Source organism: Chiloscyllium plagiosum, chromosome 5, assembly GCF_004010195.1.
Source record: "Chiloscyllium plagiosum isolate BGI_BamShark_2017 chromosome 5, ASM401019v2, whole genome shotgun sequence".
NCBI classification, from domain to species: domain Eukaryota; kingdom Metazoa; phylum Chordata; class Chondrichthyes; order Orectolobiformes; family Hemiscylliidae; genus Chiloscyllium; species Chiloscyllium plagiosum.
The window spans coordinates 49,300,100-49,319,057 of record NC_057714.1 but is presented as its reverse complement, the minus strand read 5'-3'; the positions used below and the strand labels follow the sequence as shown (position 1 = coordinate 49,319,057).

The 18,958-nt window shown below is 39.1% G+C and overlaps 1 protein-coding gene across 1 annotated transcript in view; it reads left to right on the top strand.

The window, feature by feature from the left end:
- The window catches only part of galnt1 (UDP-N-acetyl-alpha-D-galactosamine:polypeptide N-acetylgalactosaminyltransferase 1), a 154,136-nt gene that overhangs the window by 108,726 nt on the left and 26,452 nt on the right, over positions 1–18,958 (top strand). Inside the window, exon 5 of the mRNA XM_043690049.1 lies at positions 17,658–17,865. Within this exon, the coding sequence (XP_043545984.1) occupies positions 17,658–17,865 (208 nt within the window). The remainder of the gene's footprint in view (positions 1–17,657; positions 17,866–18,958) is intronic.

The window sequence follows — 18,958 nt, the reverse complement described above, 5'->3', positions numbered from 1 at the left end:
GTGTGGCATGGTCTAGGAAGTAAATATCATTATTTGGGTTTGGGGGAGATTCTAGTGAAAGATCCTGAATATCTGAGCAGAATTTGTTTAATGATACCAGCTACTGTTTAAATGACTCCTTTTCTATTAAAGGTTGAGGACAAGCCACTAAGGAAAAGTCACGACCTAATGTCATAATCATAGAAGTCTACAGCACAGAAAGAGGCTCTTTGGCCCATTATTCCTGCACAGTCAAAAACAACCACTGGACCATTCTAATCCTGTTTTCCAGCACTTGGCCCATTGCTTTGTATGCCTTGGCATGGACTGAATGGGAAAGAGTTGTGACTCTCTAATATGGGAATACCAATGCAAACGTGAAATATGAGCAGCTAAACCAATGTATGTGCAAAGGATAAGCTGTATGGTGATTTTTTTTTAAGAAAATGTTAGTCATGGCTACACTATCTTCACTGAGGCTAGACAATTTTTCAAGTCTCCATCTAAATAGCAATATGCAGGTCCCCCCCAACATCACCTCAAGTAACAGTGTGTCTCTTTATTAATGATTGAGAAACATATTTTACACATGACCAGCGGCCATATTTTACTGGTGCATGTGCAGTTATATTCACCTCTGTGACATTATCAAAACACATTCTTCATTAAGTTCACGAATACTAAATCATCCAAATCTTTGCGCATGCATCATTCCTGTTATGCAAATAACATTATCATTTGTCCATCTTCTTCCCTTCCCTTGAATAGTGACGTTATTGTGTGTGTGTATATAAAACTGTAACATTATGTAATATTTGAATCTTTGTATTTGATGCATCACTGAGAGCACTGAAAAAAGGCATCTTCCAACTAGAAATATTGCTCAGATACTTCAGTTTAAAGCAATTTATAACTTTGAGTATTTATTTTGCTTATTTAACAATCAGAACTTTTATTGCTCGTGGGAAATAACTCTGAGCTGGTGTGTTAAGATTTGAAAATAAATGAGTATTATGCTGTCATTGTACTATTAGTTCAAGCTGCTCTTCTGCCCAAATACACACACTCATATAACAATCAGTGGAATTGTTTAGTTTTTAAATCTGTAATTGCAGTAGTTTAAGCATATGGTCATCACTCTTTTGGGGATAGTTGGGCTGCTGGCGAAGGTTTTGATCAAACCTTTCAAATAAAGCAATTTAATTGCCATGTACACACATAGAGTCATAGAGATGTACAGCATGGAAATAGACCCTTCGGTCCAACCTGTCCATGCCGACCAGATATTCCAACCCAATCTAGGTCCACCTGCCAGCATCCAGGCCATAATCCTCCAAACCTTTCCTATTCATATACACATCCAAATGCCTCTTAAATGTTGCAATTGTACCAGCCTCCTCCACATCCTCTGGCAGCTCATTCCATACACATACTACCCTCTGCGTGAAAAAGTTGCCCCTTGGGTCTCTTTTATATCTTTCCCCTCTCACCCTAAACCTATGCCCTCTTGTTCTGGACTCCCCCAGATGGAGTGATGAGAAGGCATCACTCAAATTTAAAAAGTTAAAAATCGCACAACACCAGGTTATAGCCCAACGGGTTTATTTGGAAGTACTAGCTTTCTGAGAGCTGCTCACCTGATGAAGGAACAGCGCTTCAAAAGCTAGTGCCTCCAAATAAACTTGTTGGCATATAACCTGGTGTTATGTGATTTTTAACTTTGTCCACCCCAGTCCAACACCGGCTCCTCACATCAAATGAATTCTAAGGCACCAAGGACCTCCTCTTCAGATGAAATAAACTGTGATATCACTTGGCAAGCTATTCTATATCATGTTTGAACAGCCACTTTAATGCTGAAGTTATGGGGACAGTAGTTTTTTTAATTGTAAATTATAATTTACAATTAAATGGTACATTTATATACTGAAATATTTCACCCTGGCATCCTGGAATTTGTTTGAGTAAATCCTGTAACCAAGCCAGTCTACAGCTTCAGAAAATACTTTGTAATTTTACATCTCACAACTGACAAAGTTTAAAAACTGTTCTGCAATACATAAGAAAGAAAATACAATTCTAACATGGTGCTTGTGAAGCCTGACTGTGCCGTGAATTAGTTGGAGTTTTCTATTGTTCCTCTGTTTTGCCAACTGAAAACAAAGTTGATACACCAAGCAATGCAAACAAGGAAACTACTAGTGTTATGAACGAAAAAGGGTCAAACAATATGGAATTAATACAGGAGTATTAGATTAAAACTTACTTTACAATAAATTCAAATATTTAACAGGAGGCGCAATAGCTTGCAAACACAATTTGAATGGCTGTTTTCACAAAAGTGTGAGTTCATTGATAAAAATATACACATCAAATGGTATTCTGTGATTCTGTCCTGACATTAATTAGTGTGAAACCTACTGTGCAAACGTCAGCCACGTCAATTCCATGGAAGGTTTCTGTCCATGAATTGTAGTAAGTCACGAAATTCAATTCTCTGCTGCTCACTTCTTTGTATGACACTGCTTTGCACTCAGCAGAAGTACTCACCCCCACCAGGACTTTAAACCATAATCAGATGGAAAAGTATTTTATGACAAAGCAATATTGGCCATCATAACCATTAGCTTTCCACAGAGAATTTGAATCGTTTCATACAATTGAATTGGATAACTTCAGTATAATGTGGGAAATAAATCAAAGTAGTCCTGTTATGAATCAAATAAATACCTTTTTGAAAAAAATAAGTGCAAGAGTAGGCCATTCAGCCCTTTGAGCCTGCACGACCAATCAATACGATCATGTCTGATCATGCAATCTCAGTATCCCATTCTTGCTTTCTCTTCATATCCCTTGATTCCTTTAGATGCAAGGGCCACGTCCCGCTCCCTCATGAATCTATCTAATGAAATGGCCCCAACAACTTCCTGTGGGAGAGAATTCCACAGTTCATATCTGAGTGAAGAAATTCTTACTTATCTCAGGCCTGAATGGCTTATCCGTTACTCTTAGACTGTGACCCATAGTTCTGGACTTTCCTAATGTCAGGAACATTCTTTCTGCATCTAAGTCTGTCCAGTCCCATCAACAGTTTATGTTTCTGAGATTCTCCCCTTATTCTTTTAAATCCTAACTTCCCACATAACAATTGATATAACCCCAAATATTCGGTTGAAATATATGAACACTGGTCCACAAAGAATCCAATCTTACATGAATTAATTAATGTATCTCTCACTTGACAATTAAGGTAACCTTGTTTTAATATTTAATGTATATCTTTTTCTCCATTTTAAAAATATTGGGCCAAAATTTACCAAACATTATCCATATGAATTTTATGGAAGGTCTCTGTCCATGAATTGTAGTAAGTCACGAAATTCAATTCTCTGCTGCTCACTTCTTTGTATGACACTGCTTTGCACTCAGCAGGAGAAGTACTCTCCCCACCCCACCACTGGACTTTCAATATGGAGCTGATGACAGAAATTGCATAAAGCCTAGCTCTTCACCAGCTCAATCATTGCCGGTGATGACTAGCCCTTCACAGCACACTCAGTGGGAAGGCAATCAAAAAGGAAAGCTCTAAGGGCATTTTGATGGCATGGTGATTCTTCGTTGGAAAGAAAAGCTCGCATTCACATTCCTTTACGTCTCTTTACATTATCACTTTTCTGAATGACTGTAAAGTAACTGCAGCTGCAGAGAACCAAGCTACATGTGCTGCCCATTCTTAGTATAATGCCATGTTAGAACTGTGTTGAAGTGAGTGCAACTCTTTCCCTAGCACCCAGCATAATATCTTGCTATTGTTCCATATGTGAGCATCACAGGTCAGAAAACCTACAAACAGGTGAAAACATTATCTTTTATTAAAGGCCAAGAAAATAATGAAGAAAAGCCACATATACTTCTGAGAATGAGCATGCTGCTAGTCTTTTGAGCAGCAATACATTTATGAAAAAGAAGAGTTTGGAGGGATATGGGCCTGGCTCTGGTAGGTGGGACTAGATTGAATTGGGATATCTTGTCGGCATGGACGGGTTGGACTGAAGGGTCTGTTTCTGTGCTGTATATCTCTATGATTCTATGACTCTATGGTTAATGAATGGTCACTGTACCCAATTCAAATCTGTTAGAAGTATGAGTTAATTAGATCCTGTCTGACTTGTTGCCTCTGATGCTGTATTGCTGTATCATGCTGAAGGTGATGTCTCTCCTGCTCAATACCTCTGTTGTCTTCCTCTGAAGTCTGCCTCTGAAGAATATACCACTGTGTCAGCTCTTCACTGTCCATCACATTCCCTCTTTGCCTGCTGCAGTTAACCCAAGCACAGCATGCAAGGGTTTGCAGCACACTTTGTTTCAATTGTGCAACCAAATCGTCAGTCTTGGATGTAGAGAGTATCCCTTGTCTCCCAGTTAACCATCCTTGTAAGCCATCTGGTTCTGGAAATGAAACATGTATGTGAGAATTCTCAAGGGTATGCACGTCATGGCAGTTGCTAGGGTAACTGGCACAGACTTCGAAGATGTGGAATGATTACAGATGATGGAACAAAACTCTTTTCTGCTAATGAAGTTGATCACATTTATGATTTGGCACTTTCAATGCAACATGTACAGTCTACAGCACCCTGCACCTGGGGTGAATCACTTATGTTCACAAAGCATATTGCCTAGGCTGCAGGACTGACTTCATCATGGGGAAATGAGATGAAGTGGCATTATCTGGCACAAATTGCTTTGGAAGCAGCCTTGATACCTTTTGTGTTGACGATTGAGAGATCCCACACAAGTTTCCCAGGGTTCCTTGGAAGCAGCCAGATGCAATTAAAATTTAGCTCCGATGTCACTTTGGTTAGTAGTACAGGGTGACTACTGACACCCTCAAATTATAAGTCCTGCTCCAGCTCAGAAAAGCTCTGTAATGTTATCCTGGGGCATCCTCAGTCTGCAGTGACAAAGAGAATGGAGCAAATGGCATTGAGAACGATTGGCATTGAGCCTCCTGTACCATCTCCACATCCTGAGGGAATCTTCTGCTCTGATTTTCTTTCATGTAGAAGCTGTTTGGCAGCTGTTGGAGGTTACTGCTGGGTCAGGGCGTAGTGGCACATTGGTTCCTTGACTTCTCTGTGCCTTGGCCTTGTGGCCACAGTGACTGAATCTATTTGTAACAATTCTAATTAAGCTATGTGGGAACTATAAGAAGTAGAAAAGGTCTGTTAGTAACGTGAACAGTCAGCATTTGCATCACACGTGAATGACAGTTTAGTACAGGCCAGGATACAGTGTGAAATGGAGGACTCTGAGAAGGAGGCCCATGAAGTGCCTGGACATATCACTTTGGAATAAGGACCACAATATCAATGTATGCAGCACTAGCTATATCACGCAAATGCAGTAGGAAATTGGAAGCTCAGCAAGATTAATGAAATATTATTCCCTTCCCCCACTTCCCTAAAGTCACTGAAGAAAGGGAACATTATTAACATGAGCATGTTGCTAAATACTTAGAATTCAAGATGAAAGTAAATTGGCTCCACTCTTGTGCAGCCTATGTGCTTTGTCTTTGTGAGTTATGGCCAGCAGGTGACACTTTAAAGGTCACCTGTGATTATTTCTGTTTCACAGAGATGGCTATGATTAATTTGTAATGACAGATAACATGGTCAAGATTACTTGTAGCTAGGATTGTATTCCACGTAGTTGGTTACTGCATGCATTTCATATGCAGCATTTTATCATTATTGATGTCTTTAATAATATGAACACTGGATTGCATGCTATTTGTAATAAGCTATTGCATGTTTTAAAATGTCACTGAGACTTAATCTTTTAACTCAGCATAGATCCATTTTGGTGGGCAGATAATTAAGGAGGACTTTCACTCAGGCTTTATAATATTGGGAAAGAATCTGGTTTAAAATCTAATTAAAAATTAATGCCATCAGGAAGTACGTAATAATCTTGTGGCTCTTCTTTTTTTCATGTGGCAATTGTCCAATTTTACCAGATGTTGTTAACATGTCTCTTTCAGGTATTCAGATTGGAAACTATACAGACAAATGTAATTTGCCCTCGTCTATTGCCAGCCATTATGATCCACTGAAACCTCTTCCTGTGCTTCCTCATCCAGCTATTTGAGTAGAAACTTCTATTCTGTTTTCCCTTAAATGCTTTCTAATTTCCCTTGAAATATTTCTATTATTTTCTCAAATTCTGATTACAGGTTCCACATTACGATCTCATTGCTGTGTAGATAGGTTTCTTCTGAATTGCACACAATTTCTTTGTAACTATTTAGATAGTTACCACATTGTTCCAATAAGAAATTTAAACCTTCTATTCCAAAAACAAATCACTGAGTTAAATCCAACTAAATTTGAAGTTGTATCCATAGAATGTTATTGTCTATTGTCGTCTCACAGGATGAGCTAGTTGTATTCTCCTGTAATTTCTTCTAACATGACACAGTTCTCAGAGCACGTTGCGAGAGATGACTTTTTTTCTATTTTGGAACTATAAATTGAAATGGAATTTGTAATGACATATAACTGAAATACCAGGAGAGTTTTGCAACAAGAAAATCAAGTTCTGTATATTTGTAAGATATGTTGAGGTGCAATTTTTGAGGACAGCTGTTGCTTTTTGAAGCAGTGAGCCTTTTGAGTTAAGGAAATTCTGCCTGACAACAACCCTCGAGTTGAACTGCAGGGTGTTAAAAACTCCTTATGGTCTGTTCTGATATAATGTGATAGTTCTGCTCTTCTGCAATAGAGCGTTATAAGAAAATCGCGTAATAACAACACTGTTTTAAACCAATGGGACAGGAATAGCGTTATAACTAGTACAGGGAAGGAAAATTCGCATTCTATAAATAGTCTAAATTCTTCAATAGCAGTCTAGCCAATTCGCGTTGATGAAACGTGCATTATAGCAGAGGCGACTGTACATTCTCTGATACATTGTATTGAGCTGTTGAGGGAGAGTTCATAGACTGCATTAGAGATTGTGTTTCTTAGCAAAATGTTGTGGAACCAACCAGAGAGCAAGCTGTTCTAGATTTGGTAGTGTGGAATGAGGTGGATTTAGTTAATGATCTTATAGTAAAGAATCCTCTGGGGAACAGTGTTCATAGCAAGGTAGATCTCCAATTCAGTTGGAGGGCAAGTAAACTAAAACTGAAATATATCCCAGAGGGAAAAAGATTGTAAGGAGGAAAATAAACAACCATGGCTAAGCAAGGAAGTTGAAGGTAATATAAAGACATAAAGTAAGGCATATTATATTGCAAAGGCAAGTGGCAGGCCCGAAGATTGGATTACTTTTAAAGACTACAATGGGAAAAAGGTAAATTATGAAAGAAAACTAGTGCAAAATATGAAAATAGATGGCAAAAGCCTTTATGAATATAAAAGGGAAGAGAGTAGCTAAAGTGAATATTGATCCATTGGAAGATGGGACGAGGGAAGTATTAGTGAGAAACATAGAAATGGCAGAGAGACTAAATCAACATTTTGCATCCAATTTCATGATGGAGTACCTGGGTACCATCTCAGTAATAAGAAGTAATCTGAAGATTTCGAAGGAGATGGGGATTGAAGGCAGACAAGTCTCCAGGGCCTGATAGCCTACATCATAGGTTCTTGAAGTTGCAGCAGAGGTAGTGGATCCACTGGTTATAATATTCCAAAATTCCCTGGAGGTGGTAAAGGTTCCATTGGTTTTATGAAGAGACTGAGTAGTTTGGACCAATACTGTCTGGAATTTAAAAGAATGAGAGAAGCTGTAATTGAGGAATTTAAGGTGCCAAAGGGGTTGACATAGTAAATGTAGAAAGGATACTTTCTTTTGTGGGACAATCTAGAATGAGAGGTAATAGTTCTAGGATAAGGGATAATAGATTTAAATCCAGAGATGAAAAGAAGTTACTGCTCTCAAAGGGTTGTGAATCTGTGGAATTCACTCCTCCACCATGCTGTGAATGCTGGGACATTAAGTAAATTTATGGAGACAGACGGATTTTTAATTAGTAATGGGTTAAAGACTTATGGAGAATGGGCAGAAAAGTGGAGTGAGGTTGAGATGTCATCAGCCATGATTACATTAAATAGCGAAGCAAGCTCGAGGTGCTGAATTACAGATTCCTGCTCTTAGTTCTAATGTTCTCTCTCAGTGCGTTCTCTCAAGCTATTTGTGAAAGAAAGGCAGAACCAAGAATGCTTTAAAGAAAAAGGATGTAGGGCCACTTAATCAAATTTTGAATCAAAGGATGACTGTCAGCCTTCAGAAAACAGTATGTCATCAGTGCTAAAAATCAGAAAAGACTATTTAAACCAACCTTGAAATCTAGAGTTATGATATGTGGTATTTTATTTGCCCTGTCTGTTCATTTTCGATCCATAATAGGTGTCAAACCATCTATCTTAATCATGAATGAATGAGTAGCTACTCTGAGATTTTTGAAGGAGTTGATTTTAAATTACAGTAGTAAAATATAAATCCTTTTTTCTCCCTCTATCTTCGATTAACAATAAGTGTGTTACAATAGTTTTCTGTTCCTACTTAAACCTGGTGTGAATTACTTTTTTGTCCTGAAAAGCAGTCATAGAGATGTACAACATGGAAACAGACCCTTCAGTTCAACCCATCAATGCTGACCAGATATCCCAACCCAATCTAGTCCCACCTGCCAGCACCCGGCCCATATCCCTCCAAACTCTTCCTGTTCATATACCCATCCAAATGCCTCTTAAATGTTGCAATTCAATCAGATCCATTGGTTATTTTAGAGATCTAATAGAATGCTTTTACATTTTGGGATGGATGGTGAAACAGTGGTGCATGATTATTTGCTTATTCTTCCTAGTTACTTACATTGTGGTTGTGAGGGGAGAATTGCGTTATTGTGTAGACAAAAACAAAACATTTCAGAAAGCTCCAAGTGTTTGAATGATGGATGTTTAGAATTTTAATCTGTTGTGCCCTGTTGTTGCTACTGGCTATCAGGAAATGGATTTCCATAAGACATGAACTTAATGGGACCACTGACCTTTCTCTCTGCCATTAAGACTCTAAAGTTAATGTACATTACCCTGGCTATAGTATATTTGCCAATGTAGCGACATAGAAATTTATAGCACAGAAAAAAAACAGTCAACCAATCTGCTGGCTGAAGAAAAGCTTTCCAGCCTGATCCCTCTTTCCAGATCTTGTTTTTTTACTTTGTAATTTATACCCTTCAAGTACATATGCAAGTATATTTTAAATCAAACGATCATATCTACCTTCACCCATTTAGGCAGTGAGTTTTATAACATTCTTAATGAAAAACAATCTCTTCAATGCTGTCAGTCCTTCTACCAATTTATTTAAATCTATGCCTCCTGGTTATTCATATCTCTGCTAAGGACAACAGGTCTTTCCTATCTACTCCATTTTGATCTCTCATTATTGTATACACTTCAAATAAATCTCCCCTCGGCCTCCTCTGTTCAAAAGGAAACAACTCCATCTATTTAATTTTGCTTTGTCGTTCCCAGGGACCAATTTAGAGAACCTTTGCTATATTAAACGCAATGAAAGCATTTTTTTTAAATTGCAGTCTAAATTGCACTCAGTATTCCAAATGCATTTTGATCAAAATGCTGAAATGTTGTTGCAAAACTTTATTATTGGAAGGGGATTGTAGTACAGTAATAAAAGTCAGTGTGTCATTTGCATTCTTGATTGTTTGCTCTATCTGCATATTAACCTTTTGCACTTTTTGTACAAATATGCCCAAGTGTCTCTGAACATTAGCACTTAGGCATGAGTAGGTGTGGTGTATAGACCTCCTAACAGTAGTTACACTGTGGGGACAGAGAATAAATCAGGAGGTTGAGGATATGTAACAAAGGCAGTGCATTAATCAGGGCTGACTTTAATCTTCATGCAGATTGGGATTATCAGAGAAAACAAATATGAAGAATTCATAGTGTGTATTTGACAGTTTCCTTGAACAACATGTTGTGGATTCAACCAGGGATCAGGCTGTTTTGAAATTGATAGGTTTAATCAGTAATATCTGAGTAAACGTTCCCCTCGGTCACAGTGACCACACAGTGGTAGAATTTAGCATTCAGTTTGAGAAGGAGGAAATTGGATCAGAAGCAATTATGCTAAGTCTAAATAAGGTTAATTACAAAGCAATGAAGGCAGAACTGTCTGGAATGGACTGGGAAAAGAGTTCTAGCAGCAAAGGAGATAGATAAAAATTACATAAGTTGAATAAAATAGTTCATGGCTCACAGCAATGACCTGTTCCAGGGACGAGAAAGAATTCTAGGAAAGGAATAAGCTAACCATAGTTAACCAGGGAAGTTGAGGGTATCATCAGATTGAAAGAAAAAAAATGTGGCAATGATTAGAGGATTGGGAATTTTTTTCTTGGGGCTCAAAAAGTAAAAGATTACCAAAAAAGGGAGGAAATTAGCTTTGAGGGTGAACTTGCAAGTAATATCAAGATGGACAGCAAGAGCTTATTGAAATATATAAAAAGAATATCATTCATATATAAAGTGAATGATGTTTCAAAATTGCTAAATATTTAAGGGACAAAAGGCACAGAGGGCAGGAATAGGAGGATAGAGCAAATGAATGCATGGCTGAGGAGCTGGTGTATGGGAGAAGGATTCACATTTTTGGATCATTACAATCTCTTTTAGTGTAGAAGTCACCTGTACAAGAAGGACGGATTGCACCTAAATTGGAAGGGGACTAATATACTGGCAGGGAAATTTGCTAGAACTGCTTGGGAGGATTTAAACTAGTAAGGTGGGGGGGTGGGGGGAGGCGGGACCCAGGGAGATAGTGAGGAAAGAGACCGATCTGAGACGGGTACAGCTGAGAGCAGAAGTGAGTCAAACAGTCAGGGCAGGCAGGGACAAGGTAGGACTAATAAATTAAACTGCATTTATTTCAATGCAAGGGGCCGAACAGGGAAGGCAGATGAACTCAGGACATGGTTAGGAACATGAGACTGAGATATCATAGCAATTACAGAAACATGGCTCAAGGATGGACAGGACTGGCAGCTTAATGTTCCAGGATACAAATGCTACAGGAAGGATAGAAAGGGAGGCAAAAGAGGAGGGGGAGTGGCATTTTTGATAAGGGATAGCATTACGGCTGTGCTAAGGGAGGATATTCCCATAAATACATCCAGAGAAGTTATTTGGGTGGAACTGAGAAATAAGAAAGGGATGATCACCTTATTGGGATTGTATTATAGACCCCCCCAATAGTCAGAGGGAAATTGAGAAACAAACTTGTAAGGTGATCTTAGCGATGTGTAAGAATAATAGAGTGGTTATGGTAGGGGATTTTAACTTTCCAAACATTGACTGGGACTGCCATAGTGTTAAATGTTTAGATGGAGAGGAATTTCATAAGTGTGTACAAGACAATTTTCTGATTCAGTATGTGGATGTACCTACTAGAGAAGGTGCAAAACTTGACCTACTCTTGGGAAATAAGGCAGGGCAGGTGACTGAGGTGTCAGCACGGGAGCACTTTGGGGCCAGTGACCATAATTCTATTTGTTTTAAAATAGTGATGGAATAGGATAGACCAGATCTAAAAGTTGAAGTTTGAAATTGGAGAAAGGACAATTTTGACGGTATTAGGCAAGAACTTTCAAAAGCTGATTGGAGGCAGATGTTCGCAGATAAAGGGCCGGCTGGAAAATGGGAAGCCTTCAGAAATGAGATAACAAGAATCCAGAGAAAGTATATTCCTGTCAGGGTGAAATGGAAGGCTGATAGGTATAGGGAATGCTGGATGACTAAAGAAATTGAGGGTTTGGTTAAGAAAAAGGAGGCATATGTCAGATACAGACAGGATAGATCGAGTGAATCCTTAGAAGAGTATAAAGAAAGTAGGAGTATACTTAAGAGGGAAATCAGGAGGGCAAAACGGGGACATGAGATAGCTTTGGCAAATAGAATTAAGGAGAATCCAAAGGGGTTTTACAAATATATTAATGATAAAAAGGACAACTATGGAGAGAATAGGGCCCCTCAAAGATCAGCAATGCGGCCTTTGTGTGGAGCCACAGAAAATGGGGGAGATACTAAATGAATATTTTCTATCAGTATTTACTATGGAAAAGGATATGGAAGATATAGACTGTAGGGAAATAGATGGTGACATCCTGCAAAATGTCCAGATTACAGAGGAGGAAGTGCTGGATGTCTTGAAATGGTTAAAGGTGGATAAATCCCCAGAACCTGATCAGGTGTACCCGAGAACTCTGTGGGAAGCTAGAGAAGTGATTGCTGGGCATCTTGCTGAGATACTTGTATCATCGATAGTCACAGGTGAGGTGCCGGAAGACTGGAGGTTGGCAAACATGGTGTCACTGTTTACAAAGGGTGGTAAGGACAAGCCGGGGAACTATAGACCGGTGAGCCTGACCTCGGTAGTGGGCAATTTGTTGGAGGGAATCCTGAGGGACAGGATGTACATGTATTTGGAAAGGCAAGGACTGATTCGGGACAGTCAACATGGCTTTGTGCGTGGGAAATCATGTCTCACAAACTTGATGGAGTTTTTTGAAGAAGTAACAAAGAAGATTGATGAGGGCAGAGCAGTAGATGTGATCTATATGGACTTCAGTAAGGCGTTCGACAAGGTTCCCCATAGGAGACTGATTAGCAAGGTTAGATCTCACTGAATACAGGAAGGACTAGCCATTTGGATACAGAACTGGCTCAAAGATAGAAGACAGAGGGTGGTGGTGGAGGGTTGTTTTTCAGACTGGAGGCCTGTGACCTCAAGGATCAGTGCTGGGCCCTCTACTTTTTGTCATTTACAAAAATGATTTGGATGCGAGCATAAGAGGTGCAGTTAGTAAGTTTGCAGATGACACCAAAATTGGAGGTGTAGTGGACAGCGAAGAGGGTTACCTCAGATTACAACTGAATCTTGACCAGATGGGCCAATGGGCCGAGAAGTGGCGGATGGAGTTTAATTCAGATAAATGTGAGGTGCTGCATTTTGGGAAAGCAAATCTTAGCAGGACTTATACACTTAATGGTAAGATCCTAGGAAATGTTGCTGAACAAAGAGACCTTGGAGTTCAGGTTCATAGCTCCTTGAAAGTGGAGTCGCAGGTAGATAGGATAGTGAAGAAGGCGTTTGGTATGCTTTCCTTTATTGGTCAGAGTAGGCTGTTTTCCCTGGAGCGTCGGAGGCTGAGGGGTGACCTTTAGAGGTTTATAAAATTATGAGGGCATGGATAGGATAAATAGACAAAGTCTTTTCCCTAGGGTCGAGGAGTCCAGAACTAGAGGGCATAGGTTTAGGGTGAGAGGGGAAAGATATAAAAGAGACCTAAGGGGAAACCTTTTCACGCAGAGGGTGGTACGTGTATGGAATGAGCTGTCAGAGGATGTGATGGAGGCTGGTACAATTGCAACATTTAAGAGGCATTTGAATGGGTAATGAATAGGAAGGGTTTGGAGGGATATGGGCCGGGCGCTGGCAGGTGGGACTAGATTGGGTTGGGATATCTGGTCGGCATGTACAGGTTGGACCGAAGGGTCTATTTCCATGCTGTACATCTCTGTGACTCTATAACAATAACGATTGCAAAAGAAAACATGATAGCGAAATTGAGACTATGACTGATGAGCCCCCTGCACGTGAATCCTAGGATATTAAAGGGAGTAGCTGCAGAGGTAGTGGATGACCTGGTAGTAAACTTATAGGAATCCATACATTCTTTAAGTCCCAGAAGATTGGAAAACTGACAATGCAATACCTTTTATATATTAAAGTAGCCTCTTGGCCAGTTAGCTTAACTTTCTCATTAGGAAAATGTTACAGTCTATTACGAAAAACCATTTAGCAATATGGAATATGGTCAAGCAGAGTTTGTGGAGCTTCTTGAAAGGGAAATTATGCCTGACAAATTTATTGGAATTCTTTGAGATGGTAACACGTAGGACAGATAAGAATATATTTGGATTTTAAGAAGGTGTTTGATAAGGTAACTTATTAGGCTGCTTAATAAGACCCCATGGTGTTGACAGGATCTTTTTTCTTTGTGGGAGAGACTAGAACCAGGGGATCTCCCAATTTAAGACTCCGATTAGGAGATTTTTGTTTTGCCTGAGGTTCATTAGTTTGTGGTGTTTCCATTAAATATGTTCAAAGCTGAGCTACCTTTTAGATCAACAAAGGAATAGTACAAAGATTATCAGCAATAGACAGGAAAGTGAAATTGAGACTACAATCACATCAGCCATGATCTTTTCGAATGACAGAGCAAGGTTTGGCCTGTGGTTTCTAATTTTTGTGTTCTGTGTCGCTGACCATAGTACAACTAAGAAGTACCTAATACAAGGAATGTGACTGTCACCTGGAACAAGGTATCCAGGTAACTTTCCCATCACTGTTGCATTGAACTGAACTAAGAACAGTGCAGCACAGGAATAGGCCCTCTCGTCCACCAAGATTGCGCTAACGCTTGGTGACTTTCTAAACTTAAAAATCCTTGCTTCTGTGATGTCTGTATCCCTCTATTCCCTGCCTATTCATATCTGTCAAGATGCCTCTTAAGTTGCTATTGAATCGGCTCCCTCTACCACCACCTCTGGCAGCGAATTGCAGGCACTTCCCACTCTTGCTTTAAAAAAACTTGCCTCTCACTTCCACTTTTAATTTAAATCTGTGTCCTTTGTAATTGACATTTCTACCCTGTGAAAAAGACTCCAACTATCCATTCTACCTGTGCCTCATAATTTTGTAAACTTCTATCAGGTCGACCCTCATCCTGCAATGTTCAAGTGAAAACAAACCACGTTTGGCAATCTCTCCTCATGGCTAATATCCTCCAAACCAAGCAACATCCTGGCAATCTATTTCTGTTCATCTCCAGTAGCCTCTACATTCTTCTGGTAGTGTGGTGACTAGAATTGTACACAATATTCCAAATGTGGCCTAACTAATGTGCTATATAGCTGCAACATAACTTCTCAATTTAATATTCTTTGCCCCAACCAATGAGGGCAAGCATGCCATATGCCTCTTGAGCACCCTATCTACGTGTTGACACTTTCAGGGAACTGTGAACTTGTACACCTAGATCCCTCTGTGTGTTGATGCTACTAAGAGGTCTGCCATTTACAGTATACTTTCCTTGAATTAGATCTCCCAAAATGCATCACTTCATATTTATCTGGATTAAACTCCATCTGCCATTTCTCTATCGAAGTCTTCAGACTATCTACATCCTACTGTATCCTCTGGCAATCCTTCTCCCTGTCTACAGCACCCCCAATCCTTGTTATCTGCTAATTTACTAATCAAACCACCCAGTTCTCCTCCAAACCATTTATGTATATATTACAAACAACGAGGATCCTCTCACTGATCAGTGTGGAACACTACTGATCATAGACGTCCAAACAGAAAACAGCATGTCAATGTTATCTGTCTTCTGTGACAAAGCCAATTCTGTGTTCATCTTACCAGCACACTGCAGATCCTTTATGACTTCACCTTTTCGTGTCAGCCTGCCATGAGAGATTTTGTCAAAGGCCTTACTAAAGTCAATAGACAAATCCACTACCCTGCCCTCATCAATCATTTTCGTCCCTTCCTCAAAAAACTCAATCAAGATTGCGAGACACGACCTCCCCCGCACAAAGCCATGCGGCCTACCACTAATGAACCAATATTTTTCCAAATGTGAGATATCTCAAAGAATAATTTCCAATAATTTCTTTACCACTGATGTGAGGCTCAATGGCCTGCAATTTCATAGAATCATACAATCCCTGCAGTATGGAAACAGGCCCTTCGGCCCAACAAGTCCAAACCGACTCTCCGAAGAGTAACCTACCCAGACCTAGTCGACGACTACTCTCCATTTACCTCAGACTAATGCACCTAACCTACACATCACTGAGCACTATAGACAATTTAGCATACCCTTAAACAAAAAGAACAACATTGCCTATTCTCCAGTCTTCTGGGACTTCTCCTGTGACTAAAGAGCATACAAAGATTTTGTACAAGACCCCAGTAATTTCCTCACCTGCCTCCCTCAGCATTGTGGGATAGGTCTCATCAGATCCTGGGGACTTGTCTGCCTTGATGCTTTTCAAAACTCTAAACACCACAGCCTTTTCATATTGACAGACTTAGAATACAACATACCCTTCCTGAGACTTAGCATCTACCTTTTCTTGTGAATGCCAATGCAAATTATACACTAAGAACCTTGCCCACTTCCTCCAGTTCCATGCATAAATTCCCTCTGTCCTCAAGTGAACTTATCCTTTCCCTAGCTACCCTCTTGCTCCTTTCATATGTGTAAAATACCTTTAGGCTTTTCCTTAATCCTGTTTGCCAAGACATACCATGGCCCCTTTTAGCCCTCCTAATTCCTTATTTGAGTTCTTTCTTGCTATCTTTGTATTCTTTAATGGCTCTTTCTGTCTTCAGTTTCCTAAACCCTATGTATGCCTCCCTTTTTGCTCAGTCAAAAACTAACACTGAGCCAAAGTTCCTCGAGTTGCAGATACTTACTGTAACTGTAGTCAGTGGCTCCCACAGCAGTAGTATGCTACAGTTGGAATATCTCAGTGTAGAAGAAGCAGCACCATTTTCCATCTCTGGAGTGAGTTCCCACCTGCACCAAGTTCCTAATTTAGAAATCTTTCTTTTTCACACTGAGTCTCACTCTCTCCACTCTGTGCTCCCATTCTGAGAGGTAACCGAACCTATGTAACTACTTTAAGGACTGGTGACTCTCACCCACATTGTGATGCGAAATTTTTTGCAATCATGCAACCAATTTCAGTGGATAACTATGATCGCCAGGCAATTTCTGCTAAAACTAGGCTTTATAACTGGTTTGCAATTTAAACGTTTGAAGTCAAAGTTAAAGTCAAAGTTGGATTCATGGTAAACAGCAAATTTAAATTAAGTGTTGGATGCTGGAAATATGAAACAGAAACAAATTGCTGGAGAAACTCAACAGCTCTGGTAGTGCAGTGACCCTTCAGAATATTGATTCTGCTTTCTTTCCAGCAACTACTGTTTTTCAGATTTCCAGCATCTGCAGTTCTTGATTTAATCAAGTAAACACACCTGTTTGGTTCAGTGGCTCAGTATCAAACAATATAGAAATTTGTTTATTCTTGGTAGATATCAGTTTTCAATGCATTTTGTAAACTGGATTGAGGCAGTTTTTTACATGGCAATGAGAGTTTGATAGCAAATGATGTTTGTGGTCACTTTACAGCTGGCATGTTACAGCCAATATGAATTGAGCACATTCACTGCAAATCAGTTCTAGTGTAAAGGTTTTGATGCGCCAGTTTGAAAGCTGTATAGAGGATACAGTGGCCAGTTCAGCATCGCGTTGCAATAAAGAACTCATTTCTGAATCAACAATTTTTAATTCTTCTTTGGAATTCTATTCATGAATTCTTTGTAGAAACTCAACTTTGATATTTGAAAGTATTCAAATGTCAGTTAAACGTTATTTAACAGTTTCATCAAATCTTGTCAAAACGTACTGCTTTATTTGTGCACTGCTGCAGAATTGTTAGTTTTAAAATTATTTTCAAAGGTAATTTTGAACATTTTCAGCTGAACATAATTGCATTATTTTTCAGATTTTTTGAACAAGCCATTAGAGAAATATGTGAAGAAATTGCAAGTACCTATTAAAATTTTACGCATGGAACAACGTTCTGGTTTGATCCGAGCAAGACTGAAAGGAGCAGCGGCTTCTACAGGACAAGTGATCACATTCTTGGATGCACATTGTGAATGCACTCAGGGCTGGCTAGAACCACTGCTAGCAAGGATTAAACTGGACAGGTAAAAATAATTTCTATAAAAGCACTATGATTAGAGTTTCAGTTGAGCTTCAAATATTAATAACACTGTAAACGTACACAGTAATCAGAAAACAAAGAGTGAGCTTGCACTGGATATTGAATGAATTATTTTATGAATTCAATTACTGTGATGTATAGCCAGCCAGTTTTTTTGTATGTTCTGAAGAAGGGTCACTGGAGTCAAAAACATTAACGATATTTTCTCTCCACTGATGCTGCCAGACCTGCTGAGTTTCTCCAGCAATTTTCAAGTTTTGTTATTTTCAGATTTCTAGACTGCAATTCTTTGTTTTATTTACCTTAGAGATCAGCTTGTGCTTAATTTGCACGGAAGATGTGGTGAGATTGCTCCTGGAACATTATGTATAGTTTTAATCTCCTTATCTGAGGAAGGATACAATTTCCATAGGAGGAGGGCAACAGACATTTCCCCGACTAATCACTAGGCTTTTCTTGAGATTTTTCAATGAGCATTGATTACAGACTAGGCCAACTTTCTCTAGAATTTCGAAGAATGAGTTGAAATGTATGAATTCTTAGTGTGACCATTTGGGTATCCACGCAGCTTAGAGGGCACATTGCTGCCAGCTTAAGTCTATGAGGTGTTGTGTTTAATTTTGGCATCTCCTATTTCTGTTACTGTTGTGTTCAGTGCATACTGTTGCATCTTATATTTTTAAGGTGTTGTTTAAAAATAAAATTAGTAAAAACAAGCTTCAAGGATATAAGATTTCACTTTGTCTGACCAAAATATTTCCTGCATTTATTTTTAATGTCCATTTTATTGGAGCGAATTGCCAGGCTGAGCACATTCAAAATTTTTAAATAATTATGAGGATTTTCTAATCTGCATATTTAGTAACTTCATTTAGGCGTCCTTCATACCAACTACTTTGTGTTGCTTCCTTAGCTTTTTAGGATATTTGCTACACCTGGTGTCCCAGATTCTCAGCTTTGTGAACTGTGCTATAATTTACAGAATTTTAAAAAAGATAAATGTACTCTATAGTGATTTATTTCCAGATTTATATTATTTTAAATCTTTTTTTAATAGTCCTACTTTCTTAGGTTTT